General features: G+C 40.2%; 1 protein-coding gene across 1 annotated transcript; it reads left to right on the forward strand.

Moving 5' to 3' along the window:
• The first annotated feature begins 582 nt into the window (after positions 1-582).
• LOC124267893 lies at positions 583-22,594 on the forward strand. Its single transcript, XM_046702882.1, has 23 exons — positions 583-769; positions 1,331-1,407; positions 3,122-3,237; positions 4,027-4,116; positions 4,589-4,729; positions 6,353-6,465; positions 6,945-7,045; positions 7,318-7,412; positions 8,383-8,498; positions 9,000-9,124; positions 9,844-9,936; positions 10,493-10,665; positions 11,581-11,676; positions 12,794-12,922; positions 13,544-13,696; positions 16,407-16,491; positions 17,611-17,723; positions 18,407-18,563; positions 18,782-18,919; positions 19,170-19,355; positions 20,667-20,879; positions 21,877-21,990; positions 22,413-22,594. Exons 1-23 carry the CDS (start codon positions 663-665, stop codon positions 22,538-22,540), a joined length of 2,859 nt encoding a protein of 952 aa, XP_046558838.1. The 5' UTR covers positions 583-662; the 3' UTR covers positions 22,541-22,594.
• The last annotated feature ends 938 nt before the right edge of the window (positions 22,595-23,532 follow it).

Consider the following 23,532-nt stretch of genomic DNA (forward strand, 5'->3'; position numbering starts at 1 on the left):
CGCTATATATTCGATAGATTTGATGAACAGAATTTCAAACATGGCTGTAATACTACCGATGTGACTGTGACGTTTAACACGTTCACTAAAATTACTGTATATATGCATTTATGTACAATTGTGTATGCCAGCTTATCATGTATGTAGACCAGCTAAGTAAAGATAACAATTCAACATGTACATTGTATTACATATGTCAGTTTCCCTGCTAGGTTAAGATATGGCTATACCTTCAGGAACCTGAAGATTCGTGTTAGAACTTGTCTTCAGCAACCCATACTTCTCATAAGAGGAGACCAGGTGGCCTGACTCGTCGACTTGGTTGACACATGTCATCGTATCCCAGTTGCGTAGATGGAAGCTCATGGTGTTGATCACTGGATTGTTTGGTCTAAACTCAATTATTTACAGACCACCGCCATATAGCTGGAACATTTCGGAGTGAGGCGTTAAACGACAAACAAACAATCACTTATGCACGGTTGTGTATGCCAGCTTATCATGTATGTAGACAAGCTAAGTAAAGATAACAATTCAATATGTATAACATATGCCAAATTCCCTGCTAGGTTAAGATCTGGTCACACAGTGGCAATGCTGTTCAGTAGATATAGTCGTTATACTGTTGAGTGGATGTAGTGGCTATTTGCTGATCTGGGACCATGTTTGGGTTTCTGGTATTCATCACTACTTTGACATTTCTGAAATGTTCGGTGGGAAAGACGGTGGAGTTGTTTGTGTCCCCCAAAGGCTCTGACACCAACACAGGGTACGTCTATTTGTACAAAATAGTTGAACCACAGATAAGGCTCGACCCCGAGTGAGTGAGTGAGTGAGTTTAGTTTTACGCCGCACTCAGCAATATTCCAGCTATATGGCGGCGGTCCGTAAATAATCGAGTCTGGACCAGACAATGCAGTGATCAACAGCATGAGCATCGACCCCGAGAGAACAATAGCGTTTTATTGACCTGACAGAGAAAACAGTTTGTACCTATACTGAACAGCACAAGAAACGCAAGTTTCGAAAAAATGAAATATAATAAAAGTAAGCGCGCGTTCATGTCTTCTATTTATAAACCTGACAGTTGCGTTTCTTTTGCTGTTCCGTATATATTAACATCAACAAATCGTTTTATTGTAGTCTGCATTGTAGTTTGTTGTATGATCTCAGAACTTAGTCATGAAGTGGAAACAAAATATAAGTTAAGAATATAATTTAAAATAATTAGAGTGGATCAATCGATGACCTGCGTTTTCTTTAAGAGTTTCATGCAAAGGAGTTTCCGATGACAATTTACGTTTTAACTCACACCCACTTATATGCTTAGGTTAGATGTACACCATCCAGTGAAGACTCTCCAGAAAGCACTTCAGCTGTTGGAATCACCCGGGATAAAAGGAAACAGTAAGTAATATATGCTTGTATTTTTTTTCTCTATTAGCGGTAACAGTGGGCAGAATATGAATATATATATATCTCTATATCTCTATATCTCTATATCTCTATATCTATATATATATATCTTATACTCGTAATTATATACTTCGCAGTATAATTCTTAGCAGTATACACATTCTGATTGTGTGTACCATCCCTGACAGGCACAAATGCTCCTTTCAGCACCATGTTGAAGTGGTAATGTCTTTAAAGACGTGATTTACTTTTGGGTTTCAAAGTATGATGTTGTTTGTACGCCACACTAAGCAATATCACAGCTGTATGCGGGATCGGGCGGTCAGGCTCGCTCACTTGGTTGACACAGGTCATCGTTGCCCAATTGCATAGATCGATGCTCCTGCTGTTGATCACTGGATTGTATGTTCCAGACCCGATCATATACAGACCGCCGCTACATAGATGGAATACTTTGAGTGCGGTGTAAGAACTCACTCACTCACAGCTGTATGGCGGCAGTCTGTAAACAATGGAAAGTTATTTATCGCACAGAATCTGTATACATATACTGGACAAAATAAGTTAGGAATATTGGTATTTTTATGAATGATATTTTATCGGTGTGTCAATGAGTAATTAGATCATTATTCATAATTTCAAAATGTACATATATCCCTAACTATTTTTGTCCAGTTTATATCTAAATATAAAACACATGAGACGGTCTCATTTGTCTCCTATATTTCAAGTTCAGGCGTTTGTTGTCTGTACGCCACACTAAGCAATAGCACAGCTGTATGACGGCAGTCTGTGAACAATCGAGTCTGGACAGGACATTTCAGTGATTGACATAACGTGATGACTGAGCATCTGTTTATGAATCACTATCAAATATTGATGATACTCGGTATTCGGGAAAAGGTGAGCCTACCCTGTCCCACCGGTGGCACCCTTAATAATCACATTATATATGAAATAGCGAATTGCATCGAACATCACTTTTGTCACGCAGAATCAACTTTTGAGAGGTCCTCAATATGTCAACCATGAAACCTTTGAAAGCTTTACTGAGTCTGATTCGTAACCTTGATTTAGCAACTTAGAGAATTGGTCGCAAGACGCTTTTTGAAATCTTGAGCACGCTCAGTTCAACCTAAAATTGTGAAATGTAAACACTAAATCGACATGAATTGAAACTTGACAACTGGAAAGTTTAAATGATTCCTTTCGCTATACTTGTGGATAATTGTTTATCGCTCAGAATCTTTATGCTCAGATTTCAAGAAAGACTCCCGAAACTGTCTCACTTGTTTCCTTTATTTCAAGTTCAGGCGGTTAAATCAGTGGAAGAGCATTGATGGTATTTGAACGATATTAGATCATCGATATACCTGAAGATAAAGTTTAACTTCTTGACCAAATTACCATTATTTTATTTTGCCAACCCGAGCAGATATTCCAATACATATGCATAAAAAAGATCCAGAAGGAGGGGAGCAGAGCTCCTGCCCATTGTAATGCCTACATTTTGTCTAAAAGTTTACCCACAAATTGTATATAGATGTAATCAATGAGGAAGTCCAGCATTTCAAATATTGTTTTATCAGTAAACTCAAATGGCATTTGCTTACATTTTTGAGAATTTGTCCTAAACAACGCTCTACATTATGAATGTATTCGTCAGTCTGTGTCGTCTAATAATACTTCATATATACATTGACAGCCATTAACGTTGAGATGATGAAGGGGTATTATGACCTCCCGGCAACACTTCACTTCACACATGGCTACCAGTCTCCAGTCACATTCAGGGCATACCAAGGACAGGAGGTGCACGTGGTATGTATGTTTATCAAGGACAGGAAGTGCACGTGGTATGTATGTTTACCAAGTCCTGGATGTACACGTGGTATGAATGTTTACAAAAGGACAGGAGTGAGTGAGTGAGTGAGTGAGTTATTATTTAACGTCACATCGGCAATATTTCAGCCACATCGTGACGAAAACAATTTATACAATAAAAAGTGAAATGAGAATATTTGACATTGAAATGGAATATATGCACGTAATAAAAACCTGTTGACGAAGGACAGTAAAACAACTAGAATATCACAATTACAACTAAGTGTGGAGAGTTAAAACTAATAGCACTATTCGGACAATACAATATAAAAACAGGCTATCGATCGCCAACACCAGAAGGTAGATCACCATACCAGGGACCATGGGCCAAAGGACAGGAGGGCATATGCATGGTATGTATGTTTACCAAGGACAGGAGGTGATTGAGTACCTGGAACATATGCTTTAGAGATATATGATCCATGTAGATAATTAAGCACTCCCTGGAGATCTATATAGGGTCGATAGTATGCCGTAGGTAGATATAATATTTGCATAACACATGGTATTTAGGCGATTCTGGTTTTGTCGAAGGTTGTCATCTGGACGCTTGGATAATATGCACCAGGTCCCTCGCTTAATGTCAATAGATGGCAATCAAATGAAAGCCAAATGGATAATATGTTTCGTTATGTTATTCACTGAGTGAGCGAACAAACAAAAACAATTTCTTCACCAATTCGTTTACATGTTGATGATGGTATCAAACCGATCCCGTTGGTTTAGACAGGGGGGCGTCGTCTACCAGTCAGTCAGTTCAAGGACGTCACAGACTCAGCGCTTCTACGTTTATGGGGCAAAGACGCTCAGAGATACGTGAGTCAGCGGTGGTTGAAGTGAGTTAAGATTTATAGCCACACGGGAAGTGTTTCAGCCAAACGGTGACTACATGTACAACATTAATAAGAAATATTATGAAACTAAACAGAAACCTGTCCACAAAACACATTAAAACAGATGTGTATTTATGACGAACATGTTTTAACAGATTAATTCTGTTATACTATGAATAATTCACAATGACACTATATAAAATTAATGTGATGACGAACATTTTACCATATAAGTATATCAATAGTATAATGCATTTCAATATATGGTATAAACGAAATAGGGGTTTGGGAACAAGAACAACTGGATTGCTGAATTGGTTGGATTATTAATCATCGTGTTTATAATTGCTGTCTAATTTTGAAACAAATAACTACGAAGACTACGAATGGATGTTAAGTGACTACGATTTCCTTGTTATGAGGGCTGTGTTAATATTCAAACAATTATTTGGCAGATAAAACAGATTCACCTGCCATCAGTGGGAATCACAAATTATGGCCATTTGTCTTCCTACGGCTGGTACATCTACAGACAGGCCCCCTTGGAGCTGTTCATCAATGGTGAACCCCTCACTCTGGCCAGGTGGCCGAACCACGTAAGACGCGTACACCAAACATTGAGTAATGGAAAGGGACCAGTCTTGCGGATTAAAAATGTTAAATCTATAACAATTAGTGATGTGACGAAACTAACCATGCGTATCCAGTTGGCGTTATCCTGGCGTGTATGTGAGGAGACTTGATTAAAATCTTGTTGGTAAAACAAACACAAGACAATATAAATGTGTCATGTACATCGATATTATTACCCACGTGGTCAACGTAAGGGTAGTTGCATACTAATCTCGCACGTCACACGAGTGTCGTATCGCGTTGACCTGTGTCGTAGCGACTTGACCCGAGATTCTAACGATTTGATTGGATATCCGATGACCTCTCAATTATGGTCCCGTTGTGACTGAACTACTTTCTCATTCTTTACAAACACGTGAATTCATTCATTCTACATATTTTACTACGTCAATTAAGTTTGACGCTATAACGTTATAATACTTCAGGGTAAAAGTGTACCTTATTACACAATATATACGGCGGTAGAGTGAACTGTAATTCTTTTCTAAGATGCCAAATGTAATACTTTCTAAGGTTAATAACGATTAATCTCAAGCTGAAAACAAACAGAAAGACGACGGTGTCTGTCACCTAAATTAACTCACTCTCAGTCACAGTGATGACTTAACATAACATCTACTATGCTTGCTTGCCGCATGGAACTCTGGGTAGGAGAGTGAAATTAACTCGCTCAGAGCTAACTGACGCGCTGTTCTATTGACAAGTCTGCCTCCTGCGTTAAGACGCACGTTACCAGAAATGAAAAACAAACAAATGATAAACAGTTTGATGTCGGTTTACATTTGGCTTAAATAGCTTATATAAATTATTTTAATTACAGCTGTCATTAACGTTAACCACATGGGGCAATATGAACGTGGTATTTCTACTACCAACGTAAGTTTAGATCAGTACATCCAGATGAAGCCGACTAGTCACGCCACATTCCACGGATGCATTGTGGGAATGTAAACATTGCGAACGTTGCCGTGTCGCTGTTAACTTGTGAGTCGAACTGAGACATTTTATCAGTCGAAAAACATAAACGTAATGTTTCCGCCAGTGATGTTAGCCGAGTGAAGCAACCGCAAACCAAGAAACGGGGTGCTACGGAGTAGTTTACTGCAGGTAGCTGTACGAGGCGATGACAGCTGACATGCATCGTGACGTCGGTTACGAAGGGGGCAGACGAGAATGGCGTAGTGACGTCATTACAGTGTGACGTCATGCAAAAATTCTTTCGCATCCTCTTTATGAAACCGGTTTCGGTTTGAAAGCATAAAATAACAAAATACGCTATTTTGTTAGTTTTATGCAGGTAAGACGTGGGTAATAAATAAAATACCACACTCGTGCTCATTACATACGATTTATACGAAACTCGTGACCTTCCTATGGTATCTCAGATACCATAGGAAGGACACTCGTTTCCTATTATTCGTATGTAATGAGACCTCGTGTAGTATTTTCTATTTACGTGTATTATTTCCACGCGTTAACGTTGATTCACTACTGCAGGACTTTATAGATATCACGGCTGTGCCAGATGAGGTGAGGCGACCTTACGTGTATTATTTCCACGTGTTAACGTTGATTCACTACTGCAGGACTTTATAGATATCACGGCTGTGCCAGATGAGCATGGATACCAGTTCTCATACAACACGAACCGTGACTCGAGGTGGGCAAATGAAAAGGAACCATGGACATATGGATTCTGGTGAGTCTTTCTCACACTGCAATGTAATGCGCCTTCCAGAAACCCATATAAGACACACGTGTAATAATGACGTCACGCGTCCAATTACTGACGTTATAAATCTGTAAACGGTCAAATTGGTATAAGGCTTATAATGACGTCACATTAAACAAGAATGTTGAAGTACATTGCTGTTGGTATGGAGCTTGTCTGACACAATTCTCAGTTAAGCATGCCCAGCTTATTCATTTCCTATGCTTCAATTCTCAATGATATCAGTCTATTGAGAGTATGCTCTATAGAGATAAAAAAAGGCATCGTCAGCAATTTACGGACCTTCCTCCCTCGTACATAGATATACATGTATACGGCCACCTTGTGGTGTATGTTTGTTTTCCTACTGGCACTGTCCGTAATGCAAACCCATAAATGAAGCAAGTCTAGACTTATATTTGTTTGAACAAATCTCAATGTTTATGTCACTATTTTCATATCATTAGGTACTGGAGCTGGGCTGACTACTCTTTGAAGATAAGTAAAATAAACACTGCTAATCACACCATCACATTGGCTTCTAAAGATCCCCATGGTATACGAACGGGTAAGCTTCAAAGTTAAAGTTGACACCACCGTTGTTAGTTCATTGTTCAAAGAATGAAATATATTAAATGTATTGTATTACTTTCATGTTTTAAGAATACAGTCTTAAAAACAATTTATTCTTATTGAGAACAATCTGGAGGTTTACTTACCTTACTTAATTTTCTGCTGAACCCTGAAATGAGAAATACTTATTATGGAGTAAAACAACATTGTGTTTGTCGATGGTATCGATTAGTGATGGCCAGTAATGTTGCTGTGACGCTATGCCAGGTGTTTACAACCACGGCAACTTGACCGGTCTCGGATTCGCTCAGCAAGGCGGCTACTTCCGGGTAATGAACATGATCTCGGAACTTGACCAGCCCGTGAGTTTCAAACTGGACATTGTACTTAAAGACAAAAAATGCATTGCGTTAGTGTGTCCACTGACGTTCCTAAGGCGATCTTAGATCTATTGTAACTTTCATAATTTAACAGGACCACGATAGCTCTGAAACGTCGTTAAAAAGAGTCGAAAAAGTTGTAATCCATTCGAAAGTGCCATACATTCATGTTCTTCCAGATTCTAAACACCTTCTAAATGATTTCAAAGGCTTAAACGCATTATGCCAAAGGTTTATATAATAGATGCAGGACTATGATCATTTGTGTGTGTGTGTGTGTGTGTGTGTGTGTGTGTGTGTGCGTGTGTGTGTGTGTGTGTGTGTGTTGCAAAAAGAATAGCATTGACTATCACCAGAAACAAGTTCTGTTTGGTTTAAATAGAATAGCCGTAACACTAATTGAATAGACCACTGAAAATCATCTGTTGACACTAGGTGTAAGCATGTCTTGCCCTACCGACAGTACGACAGTACATTTACCCAAAAATCGAATTTATACAGTGTGACATCATCAAATGTAGAGTACTTTGTTACAGCTACATGACAAGAGCCTTCGTATAGGGCAAAACCGATCTTAGACAACTGTAACTTCTTTACCATCAAGGGGCGGTGGGGTAGCCCAGTGGATAAAGCGTTCGCTCGTCACGTCGAAGACCCGGGTTCGATACCCCACATGGATACATTGTGGGAAACCCATTTCTGGTGTCCCCCGTGGTGATATTGCTGGAATATTGCTAAAAGCGGCGTGAAACTAAACTCACTCACCCTTTAAAACAACCGTAGCAAAGATGATTTCATACGTGAGGGGTTATGTCCTGACTGTCAGTAGTATAGTGTGTACTTCGTTGCAGGGGGAGTACTACCTTGACATATGTACGGGGATTCTGTACAGGTGGCCCAAATAAACCGACAGGTTCCCTGTCGTCATCAGATATTGTGTATTTTGTTGCAGGGGGAGTACTACTTAGACAGAAGCACGGGGATTCTGTACGTGTGGCCCAACACACCGACACGTGCCCTGACGTCATCGGATGTTGTGTATGCGTCAATGATTGATGACTGTATCAAGTAGGTGTGATTACGTCATGGAACAGAACAGAACTGAACGAGTCTATTTATATAGAAGTGAGCTCAAAGAGTGCCTCATCAACTTCACAAAACAAAAATTTTACATTCGAGCATGAAGGCAGGACATTTTAAACGTAAATTATAATATCAACTTTGCTTTATGATTTTAGCTTGATACACCTGAGGAATCTTCTTAGGGGATTGTAACAACTGAAAAAAAATTGGATCTTGATGGACATTCCCAATAAAATCGATGCTATATTTTGCTCTATTAACATGATATTTTTGGCATACACAAATAAAATGATATTCGTCATCGATTACAGACTGAGATACCTTGCTCAAAACAAAAAATACAAAAATGCAATACGCATTTTAATGTAAATGTCTACCAACTTCTATTTTTAACTTCTCACATAATATTTTTGAACGTGTGATGTAACAGGACAAACTTCGAGGAATATTGTTCCATTTTTCTATCTCACCTAAAATGTTTTCCAGACTGGATCCCGGCGTGTCCAACCTGAGGTTTGAGGACTTCACCCTGGAAGCCTGTCGAAAATTCGGAATCAACGCCCAAAACGTGTCCAATGTAGAACTGCGGCAACTTGAGCTGAAAAATACAGGTAACGAATGATCAACCGATTCAATGACGCCCAATGGAATTAGTGCATTTTATATTTGGCCGTTTTCGCATTATACTAGCACATTGACTTCACACATTGTCCAGCGTGAGAAATCAAACAGGATATTCAGCTTGATGCACCGAAAGATTAAGCCACACAGACATCTTACAACCACACGTTTCAAGTACACGTAGTTGAACGCAAAGTATTCCTACACCTTCCTACAGTCACGCTTGCATTCATACCTAGTCATTACTTCACTCATACCTAGCCACGCCTTCACTCATACCTAGCACTTCACGCCTTCTCTCACGCCTTTAATTATATCTTGTCACGTCTTCACTCGTACCTAGTCACGCCTTCACTCGTGTCTAGTCACACCTTTACTCACGACTTTGCTTAAATCTAGTTACGCCTTTACTCATATCTAGTCACGCCTTCACCCATACCTTGTCACGTCTTCACCCATACCTAGTCACGCCTTCAAACACTCCCACAGCCACGCCTTCACTCATGCCTTGTCACATCTTCACTTATTCCTGCTTATACTTTCATTCCTACAGTCATTAATGCATTCTCATACCTTCATTTACATCCAATAACGCAGTCATTCTGCAATCACATCTTAATTCTTTGTTTCACCTCTACACTGCCCTTTTCACATTGTCCTATTCTCTTTCCTTCCCATTTAGTCATTTACCAAAGAATATGTATTCCAGGTTCCTACGTGTTCCACTGTGGAGGAGACTGCCGGTCCGTCACTGTTTCCAGGTGTGAAATACACGATGGAGATGGAGGCATTGACCTGTTTGGTAATTACTGTCGCTAGTATTCATCTCATACACAAGTATCTTCCTATGTGAGTTATCCATTGATTTGATATAATTGTAATTGTCTACTTGTCAATACTACTAGAGAACAGATCAAAAGACTCCACACCCTTCAGAACACTAATGCCAGAATCCCCTCCAGAGCGTCAAAGTTTGACCACATTTCCCCTACTGAAAGAGCTCCATTGGTTGCCAGTTTCATTCCGCATTGACTATAAAATCCTTCTGTATGCCTACAAGTGCTTTCACAAAATTGCTCCATTGTACATTCAAATATGAACTGCAAAAATGGAACTGTCCACCCGAAAACATGAAATCTGCCTATTCACTTGAATCATTCAAGTCACACCTAAAGACCTTTCTCTTCTCCCAAACTTTCACTTGCTAAGTGCACAGAGCATAAGACTGTGAATGATGCGCTATAGAAATTGAGGAATTATAATTATTAATTGTAAATTACAAGAGCACATTTCCAACTTAAAAGCACTAATTACCGACACATCAACAATACACTGTAAGATGAAACATATTTCTTTAGGCGGTGACCGTGTCAACCTCATCAGCTCCGGTAACGTGGTTGAAGACAACCACATATGGAGGTACAGTCGGGAGGGAGCGGTTGGACAGAACGCAGTGCACAGTGTTGGTGTCAACAACTTCATACGATACAACCACATCCACGACGGACAATATGCTGCGATCAAGTTCGACGTATGTACCTTTTCAGGAATATCGGATAATTATTTTACTCGCGGTGTAATAACATTCTTCACACAGTCTGGCAAAATACGTATCATTCCATTGTTTTCATCCACAACCACGTTAGTGAAAGAGTTGAATTTGAATCACCCATTATTTGAAGCTTAATGCAACATGGGCCCAACAATAGATTGAATGAACTGATTGCACTAAATTAACATTTCGAAACAAGAAGGAATTGATTTGGCGCATATAAATGTTAATCAGCCAGTGCACTATAGCACCAAACAAATTTGGTTTAGACATGTTATTTCCGTATTTTCCGTACGTAAAATCACGGTAAGGTATACATAAATAGTAAAGAATAGCAGATTCAGATTTCACATTTCAGATTTCAGGTTTCTTTATTACAGTAAAAAGACCCAAGGTCCAGAATACATGCTTCATTTTGTTAACATCTACACCAGTGTGTATAATGGAGTGAGTGAGTAAACATTTAAAGTCACATCAACAATATGTCAGCTTTACCGTGACTATGAAACATACTGATTACTAAAAAGTAGCTGTAATGATATGAAAGCTAGCAAGTAACCGAACAAAAATATTCTCTAAACGACACATTATAAACACAGGCTATATATCACCAACAACTGAAGGTAGCTATAGACCACCATATTCTAGAGACCATGGGGACTTACAGTACATTTGCTACCTGCATTGACCCAAGCTGGATTTATATGATCCTCTCAGATTTAGCCATCACTAGAACTAACAAATATTCTATGATTAAAAAACCTGGTAGACATAATATATATGGCAATTGTGGATAAAGGAAGCCATGAATTAAAGACGTAGTGTGTCATGCTGGCATATCGTTTGCGTTTTCTAAGGAATATATAGATAATTATAGAGTATCTTGGTCTCCAGGGTAACGACCACGTGATGGAGTATAATCACGTCCACCACAACTGCCTCAATGCCAGCGATTGTGGTGCTTTCCATGCTACAAGGAGTTGGTCCTTTGTGAGTCCTCATCTTCGTTGCATTCATTCATATTATGCATTCACAAAGGGAAGTGGTTGTGTGCCTAACGTCAATTCACAAAATCGTAATTTGGTGTAATATCATGGAGGGTCAGCTTAGCGTACGACTAACTGCTTACTAGAAACCCGTGAAGATCTGGGCTAGAATTGGTGTCCAGTAACCCACGCTTGTCTTGTGAGTGAGTGAGTGAGTGAGTGAGTGAGTGAGTGAGTGAGTGAGTGAGTGAGTGAGTGAGTGAGTGAGTGAGTGAGTGAGTGAGTGAGTGAGTGAGTGAGTGAGTGAGTGAGTGAGTGAGTGAGTGAGTGAGTGAGTGAGTGAGTGAGTGAGTGAGTGAGTGAGTGAGTGAGTGAGTGAGTGAGTGAGTGAGTGAGTGAGTGAGTGAGTGAGTGAGTGAGTGAGTGAGTGAGTGAGTGAGTGAGTGAGTGAGTGAGTGAGTGAGTGAGTGAGTGAGTGAGGTAAAATTTATCGTCACATCGGCAATATTTGTCATATCGTGACGACAGAACCTTACACAGCAATGAAAAACGTGAATATATTTAAAGGTTATAAAATCCTGCCGCCAAAGGACAGAACAACAACTAGTACATCACATTGTATCTAAAACGTGTTAGGGAGCATATAAAATAGTACACTGTTCAGTGGCAACACAATATAAATGTACTTTTAATGTTTAAATGTACTTTGAAAGTTTTGGGACTTACGTACCCTCTCAGGAGGACAATAATTTTACGATACTTTAACCCCCTTTGAGGATACAGCCACTAACAATTTCAGTTGATAATCTAAACTACCATTTGTCAAATACCACTTATCTCTTTACAAAACACACTATTCAAAATTTGTCTAGTAATTTTATTTCCTTTAAAAAAACAATTATAACGTTTGTTTTAAGTGAGTGAGTGAGTTTTGTTTTACGCCGCACTATATTCCAGCTATATGGAGGTGGTCTGTCCATAATCGAGTCTGGACCAGACAATCCAGTGATCAAATGCATGAGCATCGATTTTTTACTATGAACTTTTTTTCAGTAAAATATGTTCATTTCAGAGACTAGTTGTTAGTCTATCGAAATAGCTATTCTCCTTTATAATGGCAGCGAGGCAACAAGATCCGCTACAACCACATCCACGACACCATCAGACTGATGCCAGGAGCTTCTGTGAGAGGCGTCATGCTGGACGACCAGTACTCCAGCGTCACCATTGAACACAATGTCTTCTACCACGTGAGTTTTTCATACTTTAAGTACTGTGAAGTTCGTATTCCATAACACAACGTAAAATACGTATCTCGGCTTGTCCTTTATCTAATGGAACATACAAAGGACAAGAAGTGACGTCCGTTGGATCTACATGATTTCTACATGATGTGAGGTAGTATTTAAAGTCACATTGGCAGTAGTTCAGCCATATCGTGACTAAAGTATAGTAAGATAACTAGATAACAGATACATATCTAAAATTAGTAACCCGTGAAGATCCGGGTCAGACTGACTTGGATGACACATGTCATCGTATCCAAATTGTGTAGGTCGACGTTCATGCCGTTGATCACTGAACTGTCTGGTCCAGAATCGAATATATACAACCCGCCACCATATAGCTGGATTATTGCTAAATAACAAACAAGCAATATACTGATATGTGTCTACTCCCTATCACCTGAGCACGAAGAAAAACCAGCCTCAGCTGATATGATACTCCAATTGTTTTTACTTGACGGACCGAGAACTATTTCTATGGTCAATTGTAACCTGCATTCACGACGATTGAAACTGGTTGTGCGGAACATTTGCACTATTCATGTGGTACTGTATGTATGTAATAGTTGTCCCTGTATTTTGTAGAATGACATCCACGCCAACATCGGTGGCGGCCGTGACAACATCATCCGCTACAACGTCATGTACGACAGTGTATCGGAGAGCATACAAGTAGACGCCAGGGGGTCAACGTCACAGTTTGACTTCAGAAACAAAACACTACAAAGAGACCTAGCTGTAAGACAAGTACTTACTGTAACTACACATATGAATGTCACATTCATAGCGATATTGTCGGTATATTTGTGATACATGTATCTTATGCGGCTATGAGCCGGTAGCAAATCAAGTAACTCAGTCCTGCCCTTCAATGAGAGCACATGTAATACGTGTGGTGTCGCCCTCGTTAAATGATATATAATATATCTCGGTTCATCCAGACATGGGTAGATGAGTAGGAGACATCAGTCATATCGTGACTAAAACAAGTTATACATCGATACGAAATGTTGCTTCATGATAAAATCTATCAGGAAAGTAAACTAACTATAATATCACAGATAGACTTAAAACTAGCATTATTAACACCAAAAATAGGACACAATTCAATATAAAACCGGGATATAGATCGCCTGAAACTGACAATGGATCATGATGGATCACAATACTCGTAAGTTACAAGTTACTGTCACATTATCTATTTCAGCAATATCGTGACTAACACAATCCATTTACTGATAATAGATAAAATATGATAAAATCTGTCGCCAAAGGACAGTGAAATAACAAGCAACCCTTAACACTGATGGAGAATTAAAACTAGCATGGAGCTGTGAAATCAGACAACTATTATGGACAACACACGGGCTGAAGATCGCCAGCAACTGAAAGTAGATCACGATAATAGGGACCATGGTGACGAGGATTTGAATAATAAATAGTCGTAAGCTAACAACTATTAACTGTAGAAGACAATACAATATAAAAGCAGGCTATAGGTCGCCAACAACCAAAGGTATATCACCATACTAGGGACCATGGGGACTGACAGTGCTTTTGCTACATGGACCCTAGTTGGATTTACATATCCCTACAGCCGCTGGCGATTGAAGGACAGGTTTAACCGACAGTTTAAAATAACAAAAATACTACGTTCAAACATCTGCTAAGTTTAAATTTAACTTTGAAAGTCGTTGGGACTTACGTATCCTCTCAGGAGGACAATAATTTTAGAATACTTTAACACCCCTTTGACGATACAGCCACTAACAATCGCAGTTGCTAATGTATGCTACCATGTTTAAAATGCAATTTAGATATTTACCAAACTTATTGTTCAAAGTTTATTTAATAATTCTATTTCCTTTAAAAAATCAATTATTAAATGATGATTAACACTAAGTATAAAAAAGATCCTTAATTGTTTTGGCATTAAAATATTTATCCCTGGTGATGGAATCCATGGATTGTATATGTATTCCAGGTTGATTTGATCATTTTCGGTTGCACATTTCGAACTCATGATACTTTGGACCTAATTCTGTTACTTACATACACATACATACAAACATTTGTAAAGCGCTAGTATCCAGCGTAAGCTGCTCAAAAGCGCTAGTTTTGAGCTTAGATTTGAACGTGGACAATGTTTGATCGGTTCTTATGTCAAGTGGGAGACTGTTCCAGAGAAGGGGCCCTGGACGTTCAAAAGAGCGGTCGCCAAACGTTTTTGTACGGGAGGAGGGTACAGTTAGGAGAGACTTGTCACATGAGCGCAGTGTCCTAGGTGGGTGGTATCTGGTCAGCAGACTGCTGAGGTAATCTGGTGCTTGCTATGGAGGGACAGGAACACCAGTACAAGTATCTTGTACTGTATCCAGTAGCGCACTGGCAGCCAGTGTAGGTCCTGCAGGACTGGTTGTATGTGGTCGAATTTCCTCTTCCTGCGGACAACTCTTGCTGCGGTGTTCTGCACTTGTTGCAGTTTCTTGATCAGGTGGTTGGGAAGCCCGAAGAGGAGGGAGTTGCAGTAGTCGAGGCGGGATGTTACGTGAGCCTGGACAAGTGAGATGGTTGAATGCTGGTCGAGGTACCGCCTTATTAGCCCAATATTTCTGATGTGGAAATAGGCTCGCCTGCAGATGGTATTAACATGAGACTCAAGACTGAGGCTGCTGTCAAATGTAACGCCCAAGTTGCGAGCTTCTTTGCTGATAGGAATTTCACAGTCTCCAATGTGAAAAGATGGAAGATGGTACCGTAGATGTAGATGTTTTGGGGTGATGATCATCAGTTCAGACTTATCACCATTTAGTTTGAGGAAATGCGATGTCATCCATGCCTTGATGTGTTCAACACAGTCTTGGAGTTGTTGAAAAGCATTTATTACTGAAGGCTATTCCATAGGCTTGAAGGTGAGATAGAGTTGCGTGTCGTCCGCGTACAGGTGGAAACTAAGCTTGTACTGTCTCGCTATGTCACCGAGTGGGGAGACGTATACTGTGAACAATATAGGGCCCAGGACTGATCCTTGTGGGACGCCATAAACTAGCTCCTTCTTGTCCGACATGTGCCCATCAATGCAGACTGATTGGTATCTTTCTGCCATGTAAGACGCAATCCATTCCAAAGCCTTGTTTATTATCGTATATTTAAATCCAGGCTGCAAAAGAAAAAATCACCAATTCTATCTCACTTCAAGAAAGAATTGAGATACTGTTGTTCGATAGAAAAAGTTATACACTGTAAAAAATACTGGAAAGGAGATGGGCCATGTATTGAAACTTGATTAATGAATAAACATGACTTAATCACTTATTATAAAGAATGAATTATGTTTGTTTATTTTGCTTATTTATTTAATTTATTTATTATAATATACATATCAGTGATTCGATCTCCTAGGTAAGTATGAAAATATATAAAGAAAATATCCAAATCTTTTTTTCAGTCCGTTTCATACCCAAATGCCCTGTGGACAGCCAAATACCCCGAAATGGCGACATTATTCACAGGAACGCCGCGCTATCCAGAAGGTAACTACATGTATTTCTCATCCGTTGAAGATATCACTGTTTAAAAAATCTACAATGTTAATACACATGGTATAATAATCAGTATACGCGTGGCCCATTTCTTTCATAAATATGGTATTATCCGGGACATCGTTTAGTATTCTCTATATATAATTTGTATATATTAGTGGCGAGGAATTCTTGACCGGATAATTATGAGTTCAACATATGTTATATTTGGGATTACACTTTCTTAGTAAAGTACAAATTCTAGTACTTTTTGAGTTGAGCCCCATCTGGGTTAGGCGGCTGACTTTGTGTGCTGGCGATTAGGTGCCTGACTCTGAGGGTGTGAGTTCGAGTCCCGGATGGGGCTCAACTCAAAAAGTACTAGAATTTGAACTTTACTAAGAAAGTGTAATCCCAAATATAACATTTGTTGCATTTGACCACTTTCTAAATGGCATTGTGTAATCATAATTATGAGTTCATTTTCTCATCACTGCATGTGATCTCTAAAAACTTGTTGAATAACGTCAGTTGCATTTCAATGCTAGATTTGTAATTCGGCGTTAGGCGTAGCCTTCATATTACAAGGCCATAATCATAAGAAACCCCTTTCAATGTATATGCCCAGGTGTATATGCAAGGTTGATCAACCTCACTAGAACTATATCGACAAAAATACTGAATACCTGTTCGTCTATCACATAGCATACCACCGATGGCGTTGCACATGACCCAGAGGTGCAGCCATTTTGATACAGATGGGAGGTAACTCTACACCAACACAGTCACAGGGACGAGGCGATGATTATCGCTTCCTTATCAAGCGTGACGCACGCAGTGCGGAGTTAACAGCTGGAATATCCCAAATCTATTTTTAGCCACGGGAGGTTCTTGGATTGTTATATCAACCTCTCATCACGTGGCGAGGTTGACATCGCTTAGCGTCAAAGCTGTCATGTGACCAAGTGGGCCAATCAGCAGGGCGGAAATCTACCCGTTATATAATAATGTATGTGAGGAATCTATGTATATCGTTATGCATGTATACTCACGCGTCTATCTCTACTTGTCTTTGGCGGTAGACTTAATCATTCGCCCAGTGACAGCATCACACTTTACTCGGATTCACAGGTAACCAGATCTACAAGAACATCTTCTGGAACCAGGGGAGTCAAAAATGGATTGTCTACACAAACAAACCATTTGTTGACAAGAGGTATTTTGATGTCCATGATAACCATATGGTAAGTAGTCGTATCATCATCATCATCATCGATCGTCATCATTAAAATACGAAGGTTGGTTGAGCCTGACATAAAATTGAGAAAATGTTTCTGTTGGGGATTTTAGATGATGTGATGAATGAGTGAGTGAGTTTAGCTTTACGCCACTATTATAAATATTCTCGCAATATTACAGCGGGTGACACCAGAAATGGGCTTCACACAATGTACCCATGTAGGGAATAGAACCCAGGTTTTCGTGACGAGCGAACGTTTGACAAAGGAAAATGTATCAGCTCGTTGGGTTCACGAGCGTCGGACACATGCACTAGGAACAGCATGACTTACAGCAAACTGAAGTACACCTAAGTATCCAAGATAACGACGTTTGTTTGAAGAACAGTGATTGTGACATCATGTCTTAACTTAAATCGTCATGGCTGTCAAACCTTTCATAAAGAGGAGTATTTTAGCATTTGTGAAAAGTTCAATAATGAACTCCTGTTACGGTCGAGTACAAGCATCTTGTCTTTAAGGAGCGGATGACCCAGTCGTCGAAGCGTCCTTTTCACACGCCAGAAACTTATGCTTATTTGATCGAGTCCACACTCACTGACTCCTTTTTTTCTAAACTGTTCATTTCGAGAAGACACAATTATAATTACAATGTTGATCGACTCTAATGCTAGGTCTCTTGTTCTTAGGCACGCCGAAAATCAGATTTCTACGCTCCGGATAATGACGATTTACGACTTCGCTGTGGCGCCATTCAGTGGGCAAATGGTGTCAACTTTGAAGAACCAATAGCTCTGAAAGATGTTGGCCCACGTCAAAGTACAGGTCCAACATACATGAAGACAGGTTGGAGACATTTGCAAGAGGGTCGAACTTGATAGGGTTTTTTTTAAATTGTCCGTTTTTACGCTAAGGAATAACTCTCATAGTCGATGATTCAAACGTGGTTACAATTATATTGGAAAATGGTTGGACGTTTCCATTTCACCAAGTTGGTTAATTAATAGCATTTCCATATATCTTTCTCTTTGTATGTGTGACTTATGTTATATATCCTGTCTCAGTGTTGCCGACAATACGATCATCTCCACCTCCTCAGCCGTGCGATCAGTCTACAGTGGCCCCTGAAACAAAGGTTCCTGGAACACCTTATATCTCCGATGGATCTGGACCAAATGTGTTGTACCCAAATATTACAGAAGGTTAGCTGAAACCTTGAATCCACTAGTTATGCAGGTGCTGGTGAACTAGAACAGTATTTAAGTGTGCTGAAGAAGTACATAATGATAACTGTCCGCCCTATCCCCACGCCGCGATCCACTGAACCCTGCACTTTTACAAGGACGAAACACCTGTTACATGAGCTTTTCTGTTTTGGTATTCAGTTCGGAAGGTTATCCTCGTTTGTACAAAATTCTGGACACGCTTCTTAAATTGACTTGTCACTTTCAGGGTGCTGGTTCATCACTGACCAGTGTCCGAGACATCCTCGACCCCGTATGTTCCGGGACACAGGTGACCAGAAGAACGACCCTGTGTGGACGAGGGAGGCAAGGTGTCTCAGTCGGGCTGTGGACCAGTGGAAATACTGTGGATCCAGTAACAGCCACTCACTCACGGCTGTGTTCGGTCCAACAGGTTGGTTAACAAATATGAAACCAGGTCGGTATGTAGGATGGATGGCAGTGTCAAATACGTTTAGAACAGAATGTGACTTGTCTAAACCATGATGACACAATTTTAATGTGTACAATTTCAAGATAAAAAACAGTGCAATGGTACTGTAGCAATGACAAAAACAACGAAAGGTTGCTCTTGTTGATAATCAAATCTTTTCAAATGAATTATTCAAACAACGCATCATGTGATCATTTGGAGAAACGTGAAGTTCCGCTACTTCAGCTAAATATACCTCATTAGATTGGTTGGTCTGTTATTTAACGCCGCACTCAGCAATATTCCCGCCATATGGCGGCTACCTCATTAGAGAATGTAATGGCATTGCAGGATATGGTCAAAATTCATTTTGCCAAACAAAACCATTTCAAGTTCAACTTAAGTACCAAATAGCATCACACTACCAAATGGCATCACAGTACCAAATTTCACTCTGAGAAGTCCGAATAATGGCTTGTGTGGCAAATAGATTTACAATATTTGACCACATTATGGTGTCATTTGTGGGGGCAAATTTCGGTTTCAATGGTCCAATGGTTTCTGGTGTAAAAGTTTACGGAAATGTCGGATTGACGTCGTACTTAGCAATATTACAGCTATATGACGGCGGTTTGAAAATATTCTTATCTTGATAAAAACACTTCAGTGATTGACATCATGGCCACCGATCTACGCAGTTGGGATACGATAACATGCAGGAACCAAGTCAGCCTGACCATCCGATCCCGTAAGTTGTGTCTGACGGCAAACACGGATTACTGAAGAAAACGCTAACCTTCACGGGTTGTGAGTGAGTGAGTTAAAATTTCTCGTCACCTCGGCAATATTTCAGCAATGTAGTGACGAGAAAGGTTTTGCATACACAGTAAATATAAGTTGTTAAATAACCAGTCATCGAATGACTGTAAAATAACTAGAGTATCAGAGCTGTTGTTTAAAACTAGCATGCAAATCTAAAACTATTTTCTTTACGAAGACAATACAATATAAAAAAACAGACTATAGGTCACCGAAACTGATTAGCGGGTTGTGAGGAAAGAAACTTTGACAGAATTTAGAAATGGAAATGGAACGTACGTATTGAACCCGTGCACTACTACTATTTTTATCATTATTCAAGACTTGAAGTTATAAATTATCAAAACTACACTATTTCGAGCTTTATCCTGTGAAGTCAATACAGCATGGGCAGCAATAGCAAATCACGTTTGCCTTTGAGACCATTTATGTCTGATTATGTGAAAGCGATATGGATGACGTCGTCTTTTTCAGGGGCAATGACCGTTGCCGGTAGTGGATGCTTCATGGCTTATGAACAATGCCCTAAACATCCCGGAAGACCTGGTCTCCATCATGATGTTTATGCAGAACGTACACAGAATGCAAGTACAAACATCGAGGGATGTTTAGCACGAGCAAAGGCTCAGTGGGCATACTGCGGATCTGACCGCCGGTATCCCATCACGAGCTTATTCCTGCCTACAGGTAGGTGCCCTCGATGTCTGTAAACCCGACTCATGTTTTCAGGCATTCAGGTATATAAGTGAAAACGCATCTATTTCCGTAAATATCGTGCATAAAGTGCTTTCTGGGCGATTCGAAAAATGATTTCATCATCATGATTTCACATCAACAAGTCATAATTTGTCATTCAAGATTCCGTAACGTGTTTGTACCCATCGTTGACATGACTACAGGCATTTATACCTATTGACATTGACCAAATTATATTACAAAGCTGCGGCTATTCTCCCGGTAATGTTTAATCAAGTTGATCGAAAGTTTGGAGCTAAAGGATCACAAAGCGACCATAAAGGATATCCCAAGTGCCGAATAACTTTCGTGGCAGGTGGCTTTGTTGGTGAGGAACCTGTATGACAGATGTAGTTTGCTGGTCACACATGTTATATGTAGTACATGTCAATGTACCGTTTGCTGACGTTTGCTTCATTACCTGGGGCGGTGGGGTAGTCTAGTGGTTAAAGCGTTCGCTTGACATGCCAAAGGCCCGGGTTCGATTCCGAACATGGGTACAATTTGTGAAGCCCATTTCTGGTGTCCCCCGCCGTGATGTTGCTGTAACATTGCTAAAAACGACGTAAAACCATACTCAGTCAGTCAGTCAGTCATAAATGCCATTGATGGATGACCTATCATAGTCATAGGTGTCGATGTTTAGCACCTGTGTTACAGGTGAGAGATTCTGATGACCTGTGTATCAGGCACTGATCGTTGGTGACAGGTGTCGATGTTTAGTGCCTGTGTTAAAGGTGAGAGATCCTGATGACCTGTGTATCAGGCACTGATCGTTTGTGACAGGTGTCGATGTTTAGTGCCTGTGTTACAGGTGAGAGATCCTGATGACCTGTGTATCAGGCACTGATCGTTTGTGACAGGTGTCGATGTTTAGTGCCTGTGTTACAGGTGAGAGATCCTGATGACCTGTTTGACGGACGCTGAGTGATCACAACATATTTTGCAGGTGCTGTCCGCAGTGCAGGTGCTGGATGTTGGATCAAGATATCCTCCTGTCCTGCCGATACACATCTGAAGCCATTTTTCTATGATGCATGGGGGGCCTCCAACACAGGATCAGGTGAACAGTTCTGCCCTCGAGTAAAAGAAGAAAACATGTTCAATGCTTCTTGGTAACACAGTTTTGGTTTAATGTCTACTTGATCGATAGATTTATCTATCTTTGTGATTGACAGTATTGCCTATATTATAAGATGGAAAATGTGTACACGACGGCTATTACCTGCATGATGAATGTGTGCATATATGTCGTGGAGGTTGCCCAGGATGACTACGTATGAGCCACTGTATTTTTTTTAAAGTGAGTGAGTGAGTGAGTATGGTTTTACTCCGCTTGTAGCAATTTTCCAGCAATATCACGGCGGGGGACACCGGAAATGGGCTTCACTTTAAAAAAGAATATAAAAAAGAGACCAGTAGTTGATGGAGCTTTCACAGAAGTAAGTTTCGTGAAATTGATCGAGTACATAAATATATTCCCAGATGACCTTGAGGACGAGTGTTTCCAGAGGGGGACATTCTTCTGGCAACATTGTGGTTCCTACCGGAACTTCCCTGTCAACGCCTACTTCCGGCCGCTAGCTTCCAATAGAACTGTACCATCGAGCTGAACAGATCCTGAACAGTATTGAAATAAATATTGGTTAGTTCTGTTTTGCAATACATTTTATTGATTTACTTAATTGTCTTTGCATAAACCCGTGAAGGTCCGAGTTAGAATAAAGCTTCAGTAACCCGTACTTGTCGTAAGAGGCGACTAACGTGATCGGGTGGTCAGGCTCACTGGCTTGGTTGACACATGTCATTGGTGCGCAGTTCGATGTTCAAGCTGTTGATCATTGGATTGTCTGGTCCAGACTCGATTATTTACATACCGCCGCCATACAGCTGGAATATTGCTGTGTGCGGCGTAAAACTAAACTAACTCACTCCCTCGTTGCACAAGGCACTCGTGAAGAGCAGCCCGAGGATCTCGAATAGCTCTTCCCTCGTGTGGACCCGGAGCACAAGAAGCTTTCTGCACACCATTGCTGGTCGTTAAAGGCGACCGAATTGGGCGACATGTTTGCTGTGGATTGCGCCCTTGTATCTGTGGAGGAAGTGACTCTTGTGGTTGAGGGCACTGACAGAGAACCATGTTTCTTTTGTTCAACACAAGACTTCGATCCTGACTTAACTTTCTATCAATCGTCTCGTCTCGCCAAGCCCTGTGCATTATGACTATTTTTTCACATTTGACTTTTTATTGAATCTTGGTCATTTCGATTTCCAATATACAACTTATTGGTATATTAAACTGCCTAGAGTCCTATCACAGAAGGTGGTGGCTCTTGGGCCAATCTGGTGATGTTGACCTCCGATTAATGCATGTGCCTCATTTGTTCATATCCTGTACAGCTTTAGAAAATCAATAGATTCAACTCGTGAAAATCTGCAACAACTATCTGGAAATGAAACAGGGTTGTCGTCCTTAGGAGACGAAGTACATGTTTGGTCTTTTTGTTTTGGTAGTATATGATTTCCTCATCCACCACGATGTGTTATAAAGCCGATATCTATCACCAATGGATATCTGACTGGAAGCTCCAATGTTACCCTGAGG

Source organism: Haliotis rubra, unplaced genomic scaffold, assembly GCF_003918875.1.
Source record: "Haliotis rubra isolate DU_JTF1 unplaced genomic scaffold, ASM391887v1 Scf1345, whole genome shotgun sequence".
In the NCBI taxonomy this organism is placed as follows: Eukaryota; Metazoa; Mollusca; class Gastropoda; order Lepetellida; family Haliotidae; genus Haliotis; species Haliotis rubra.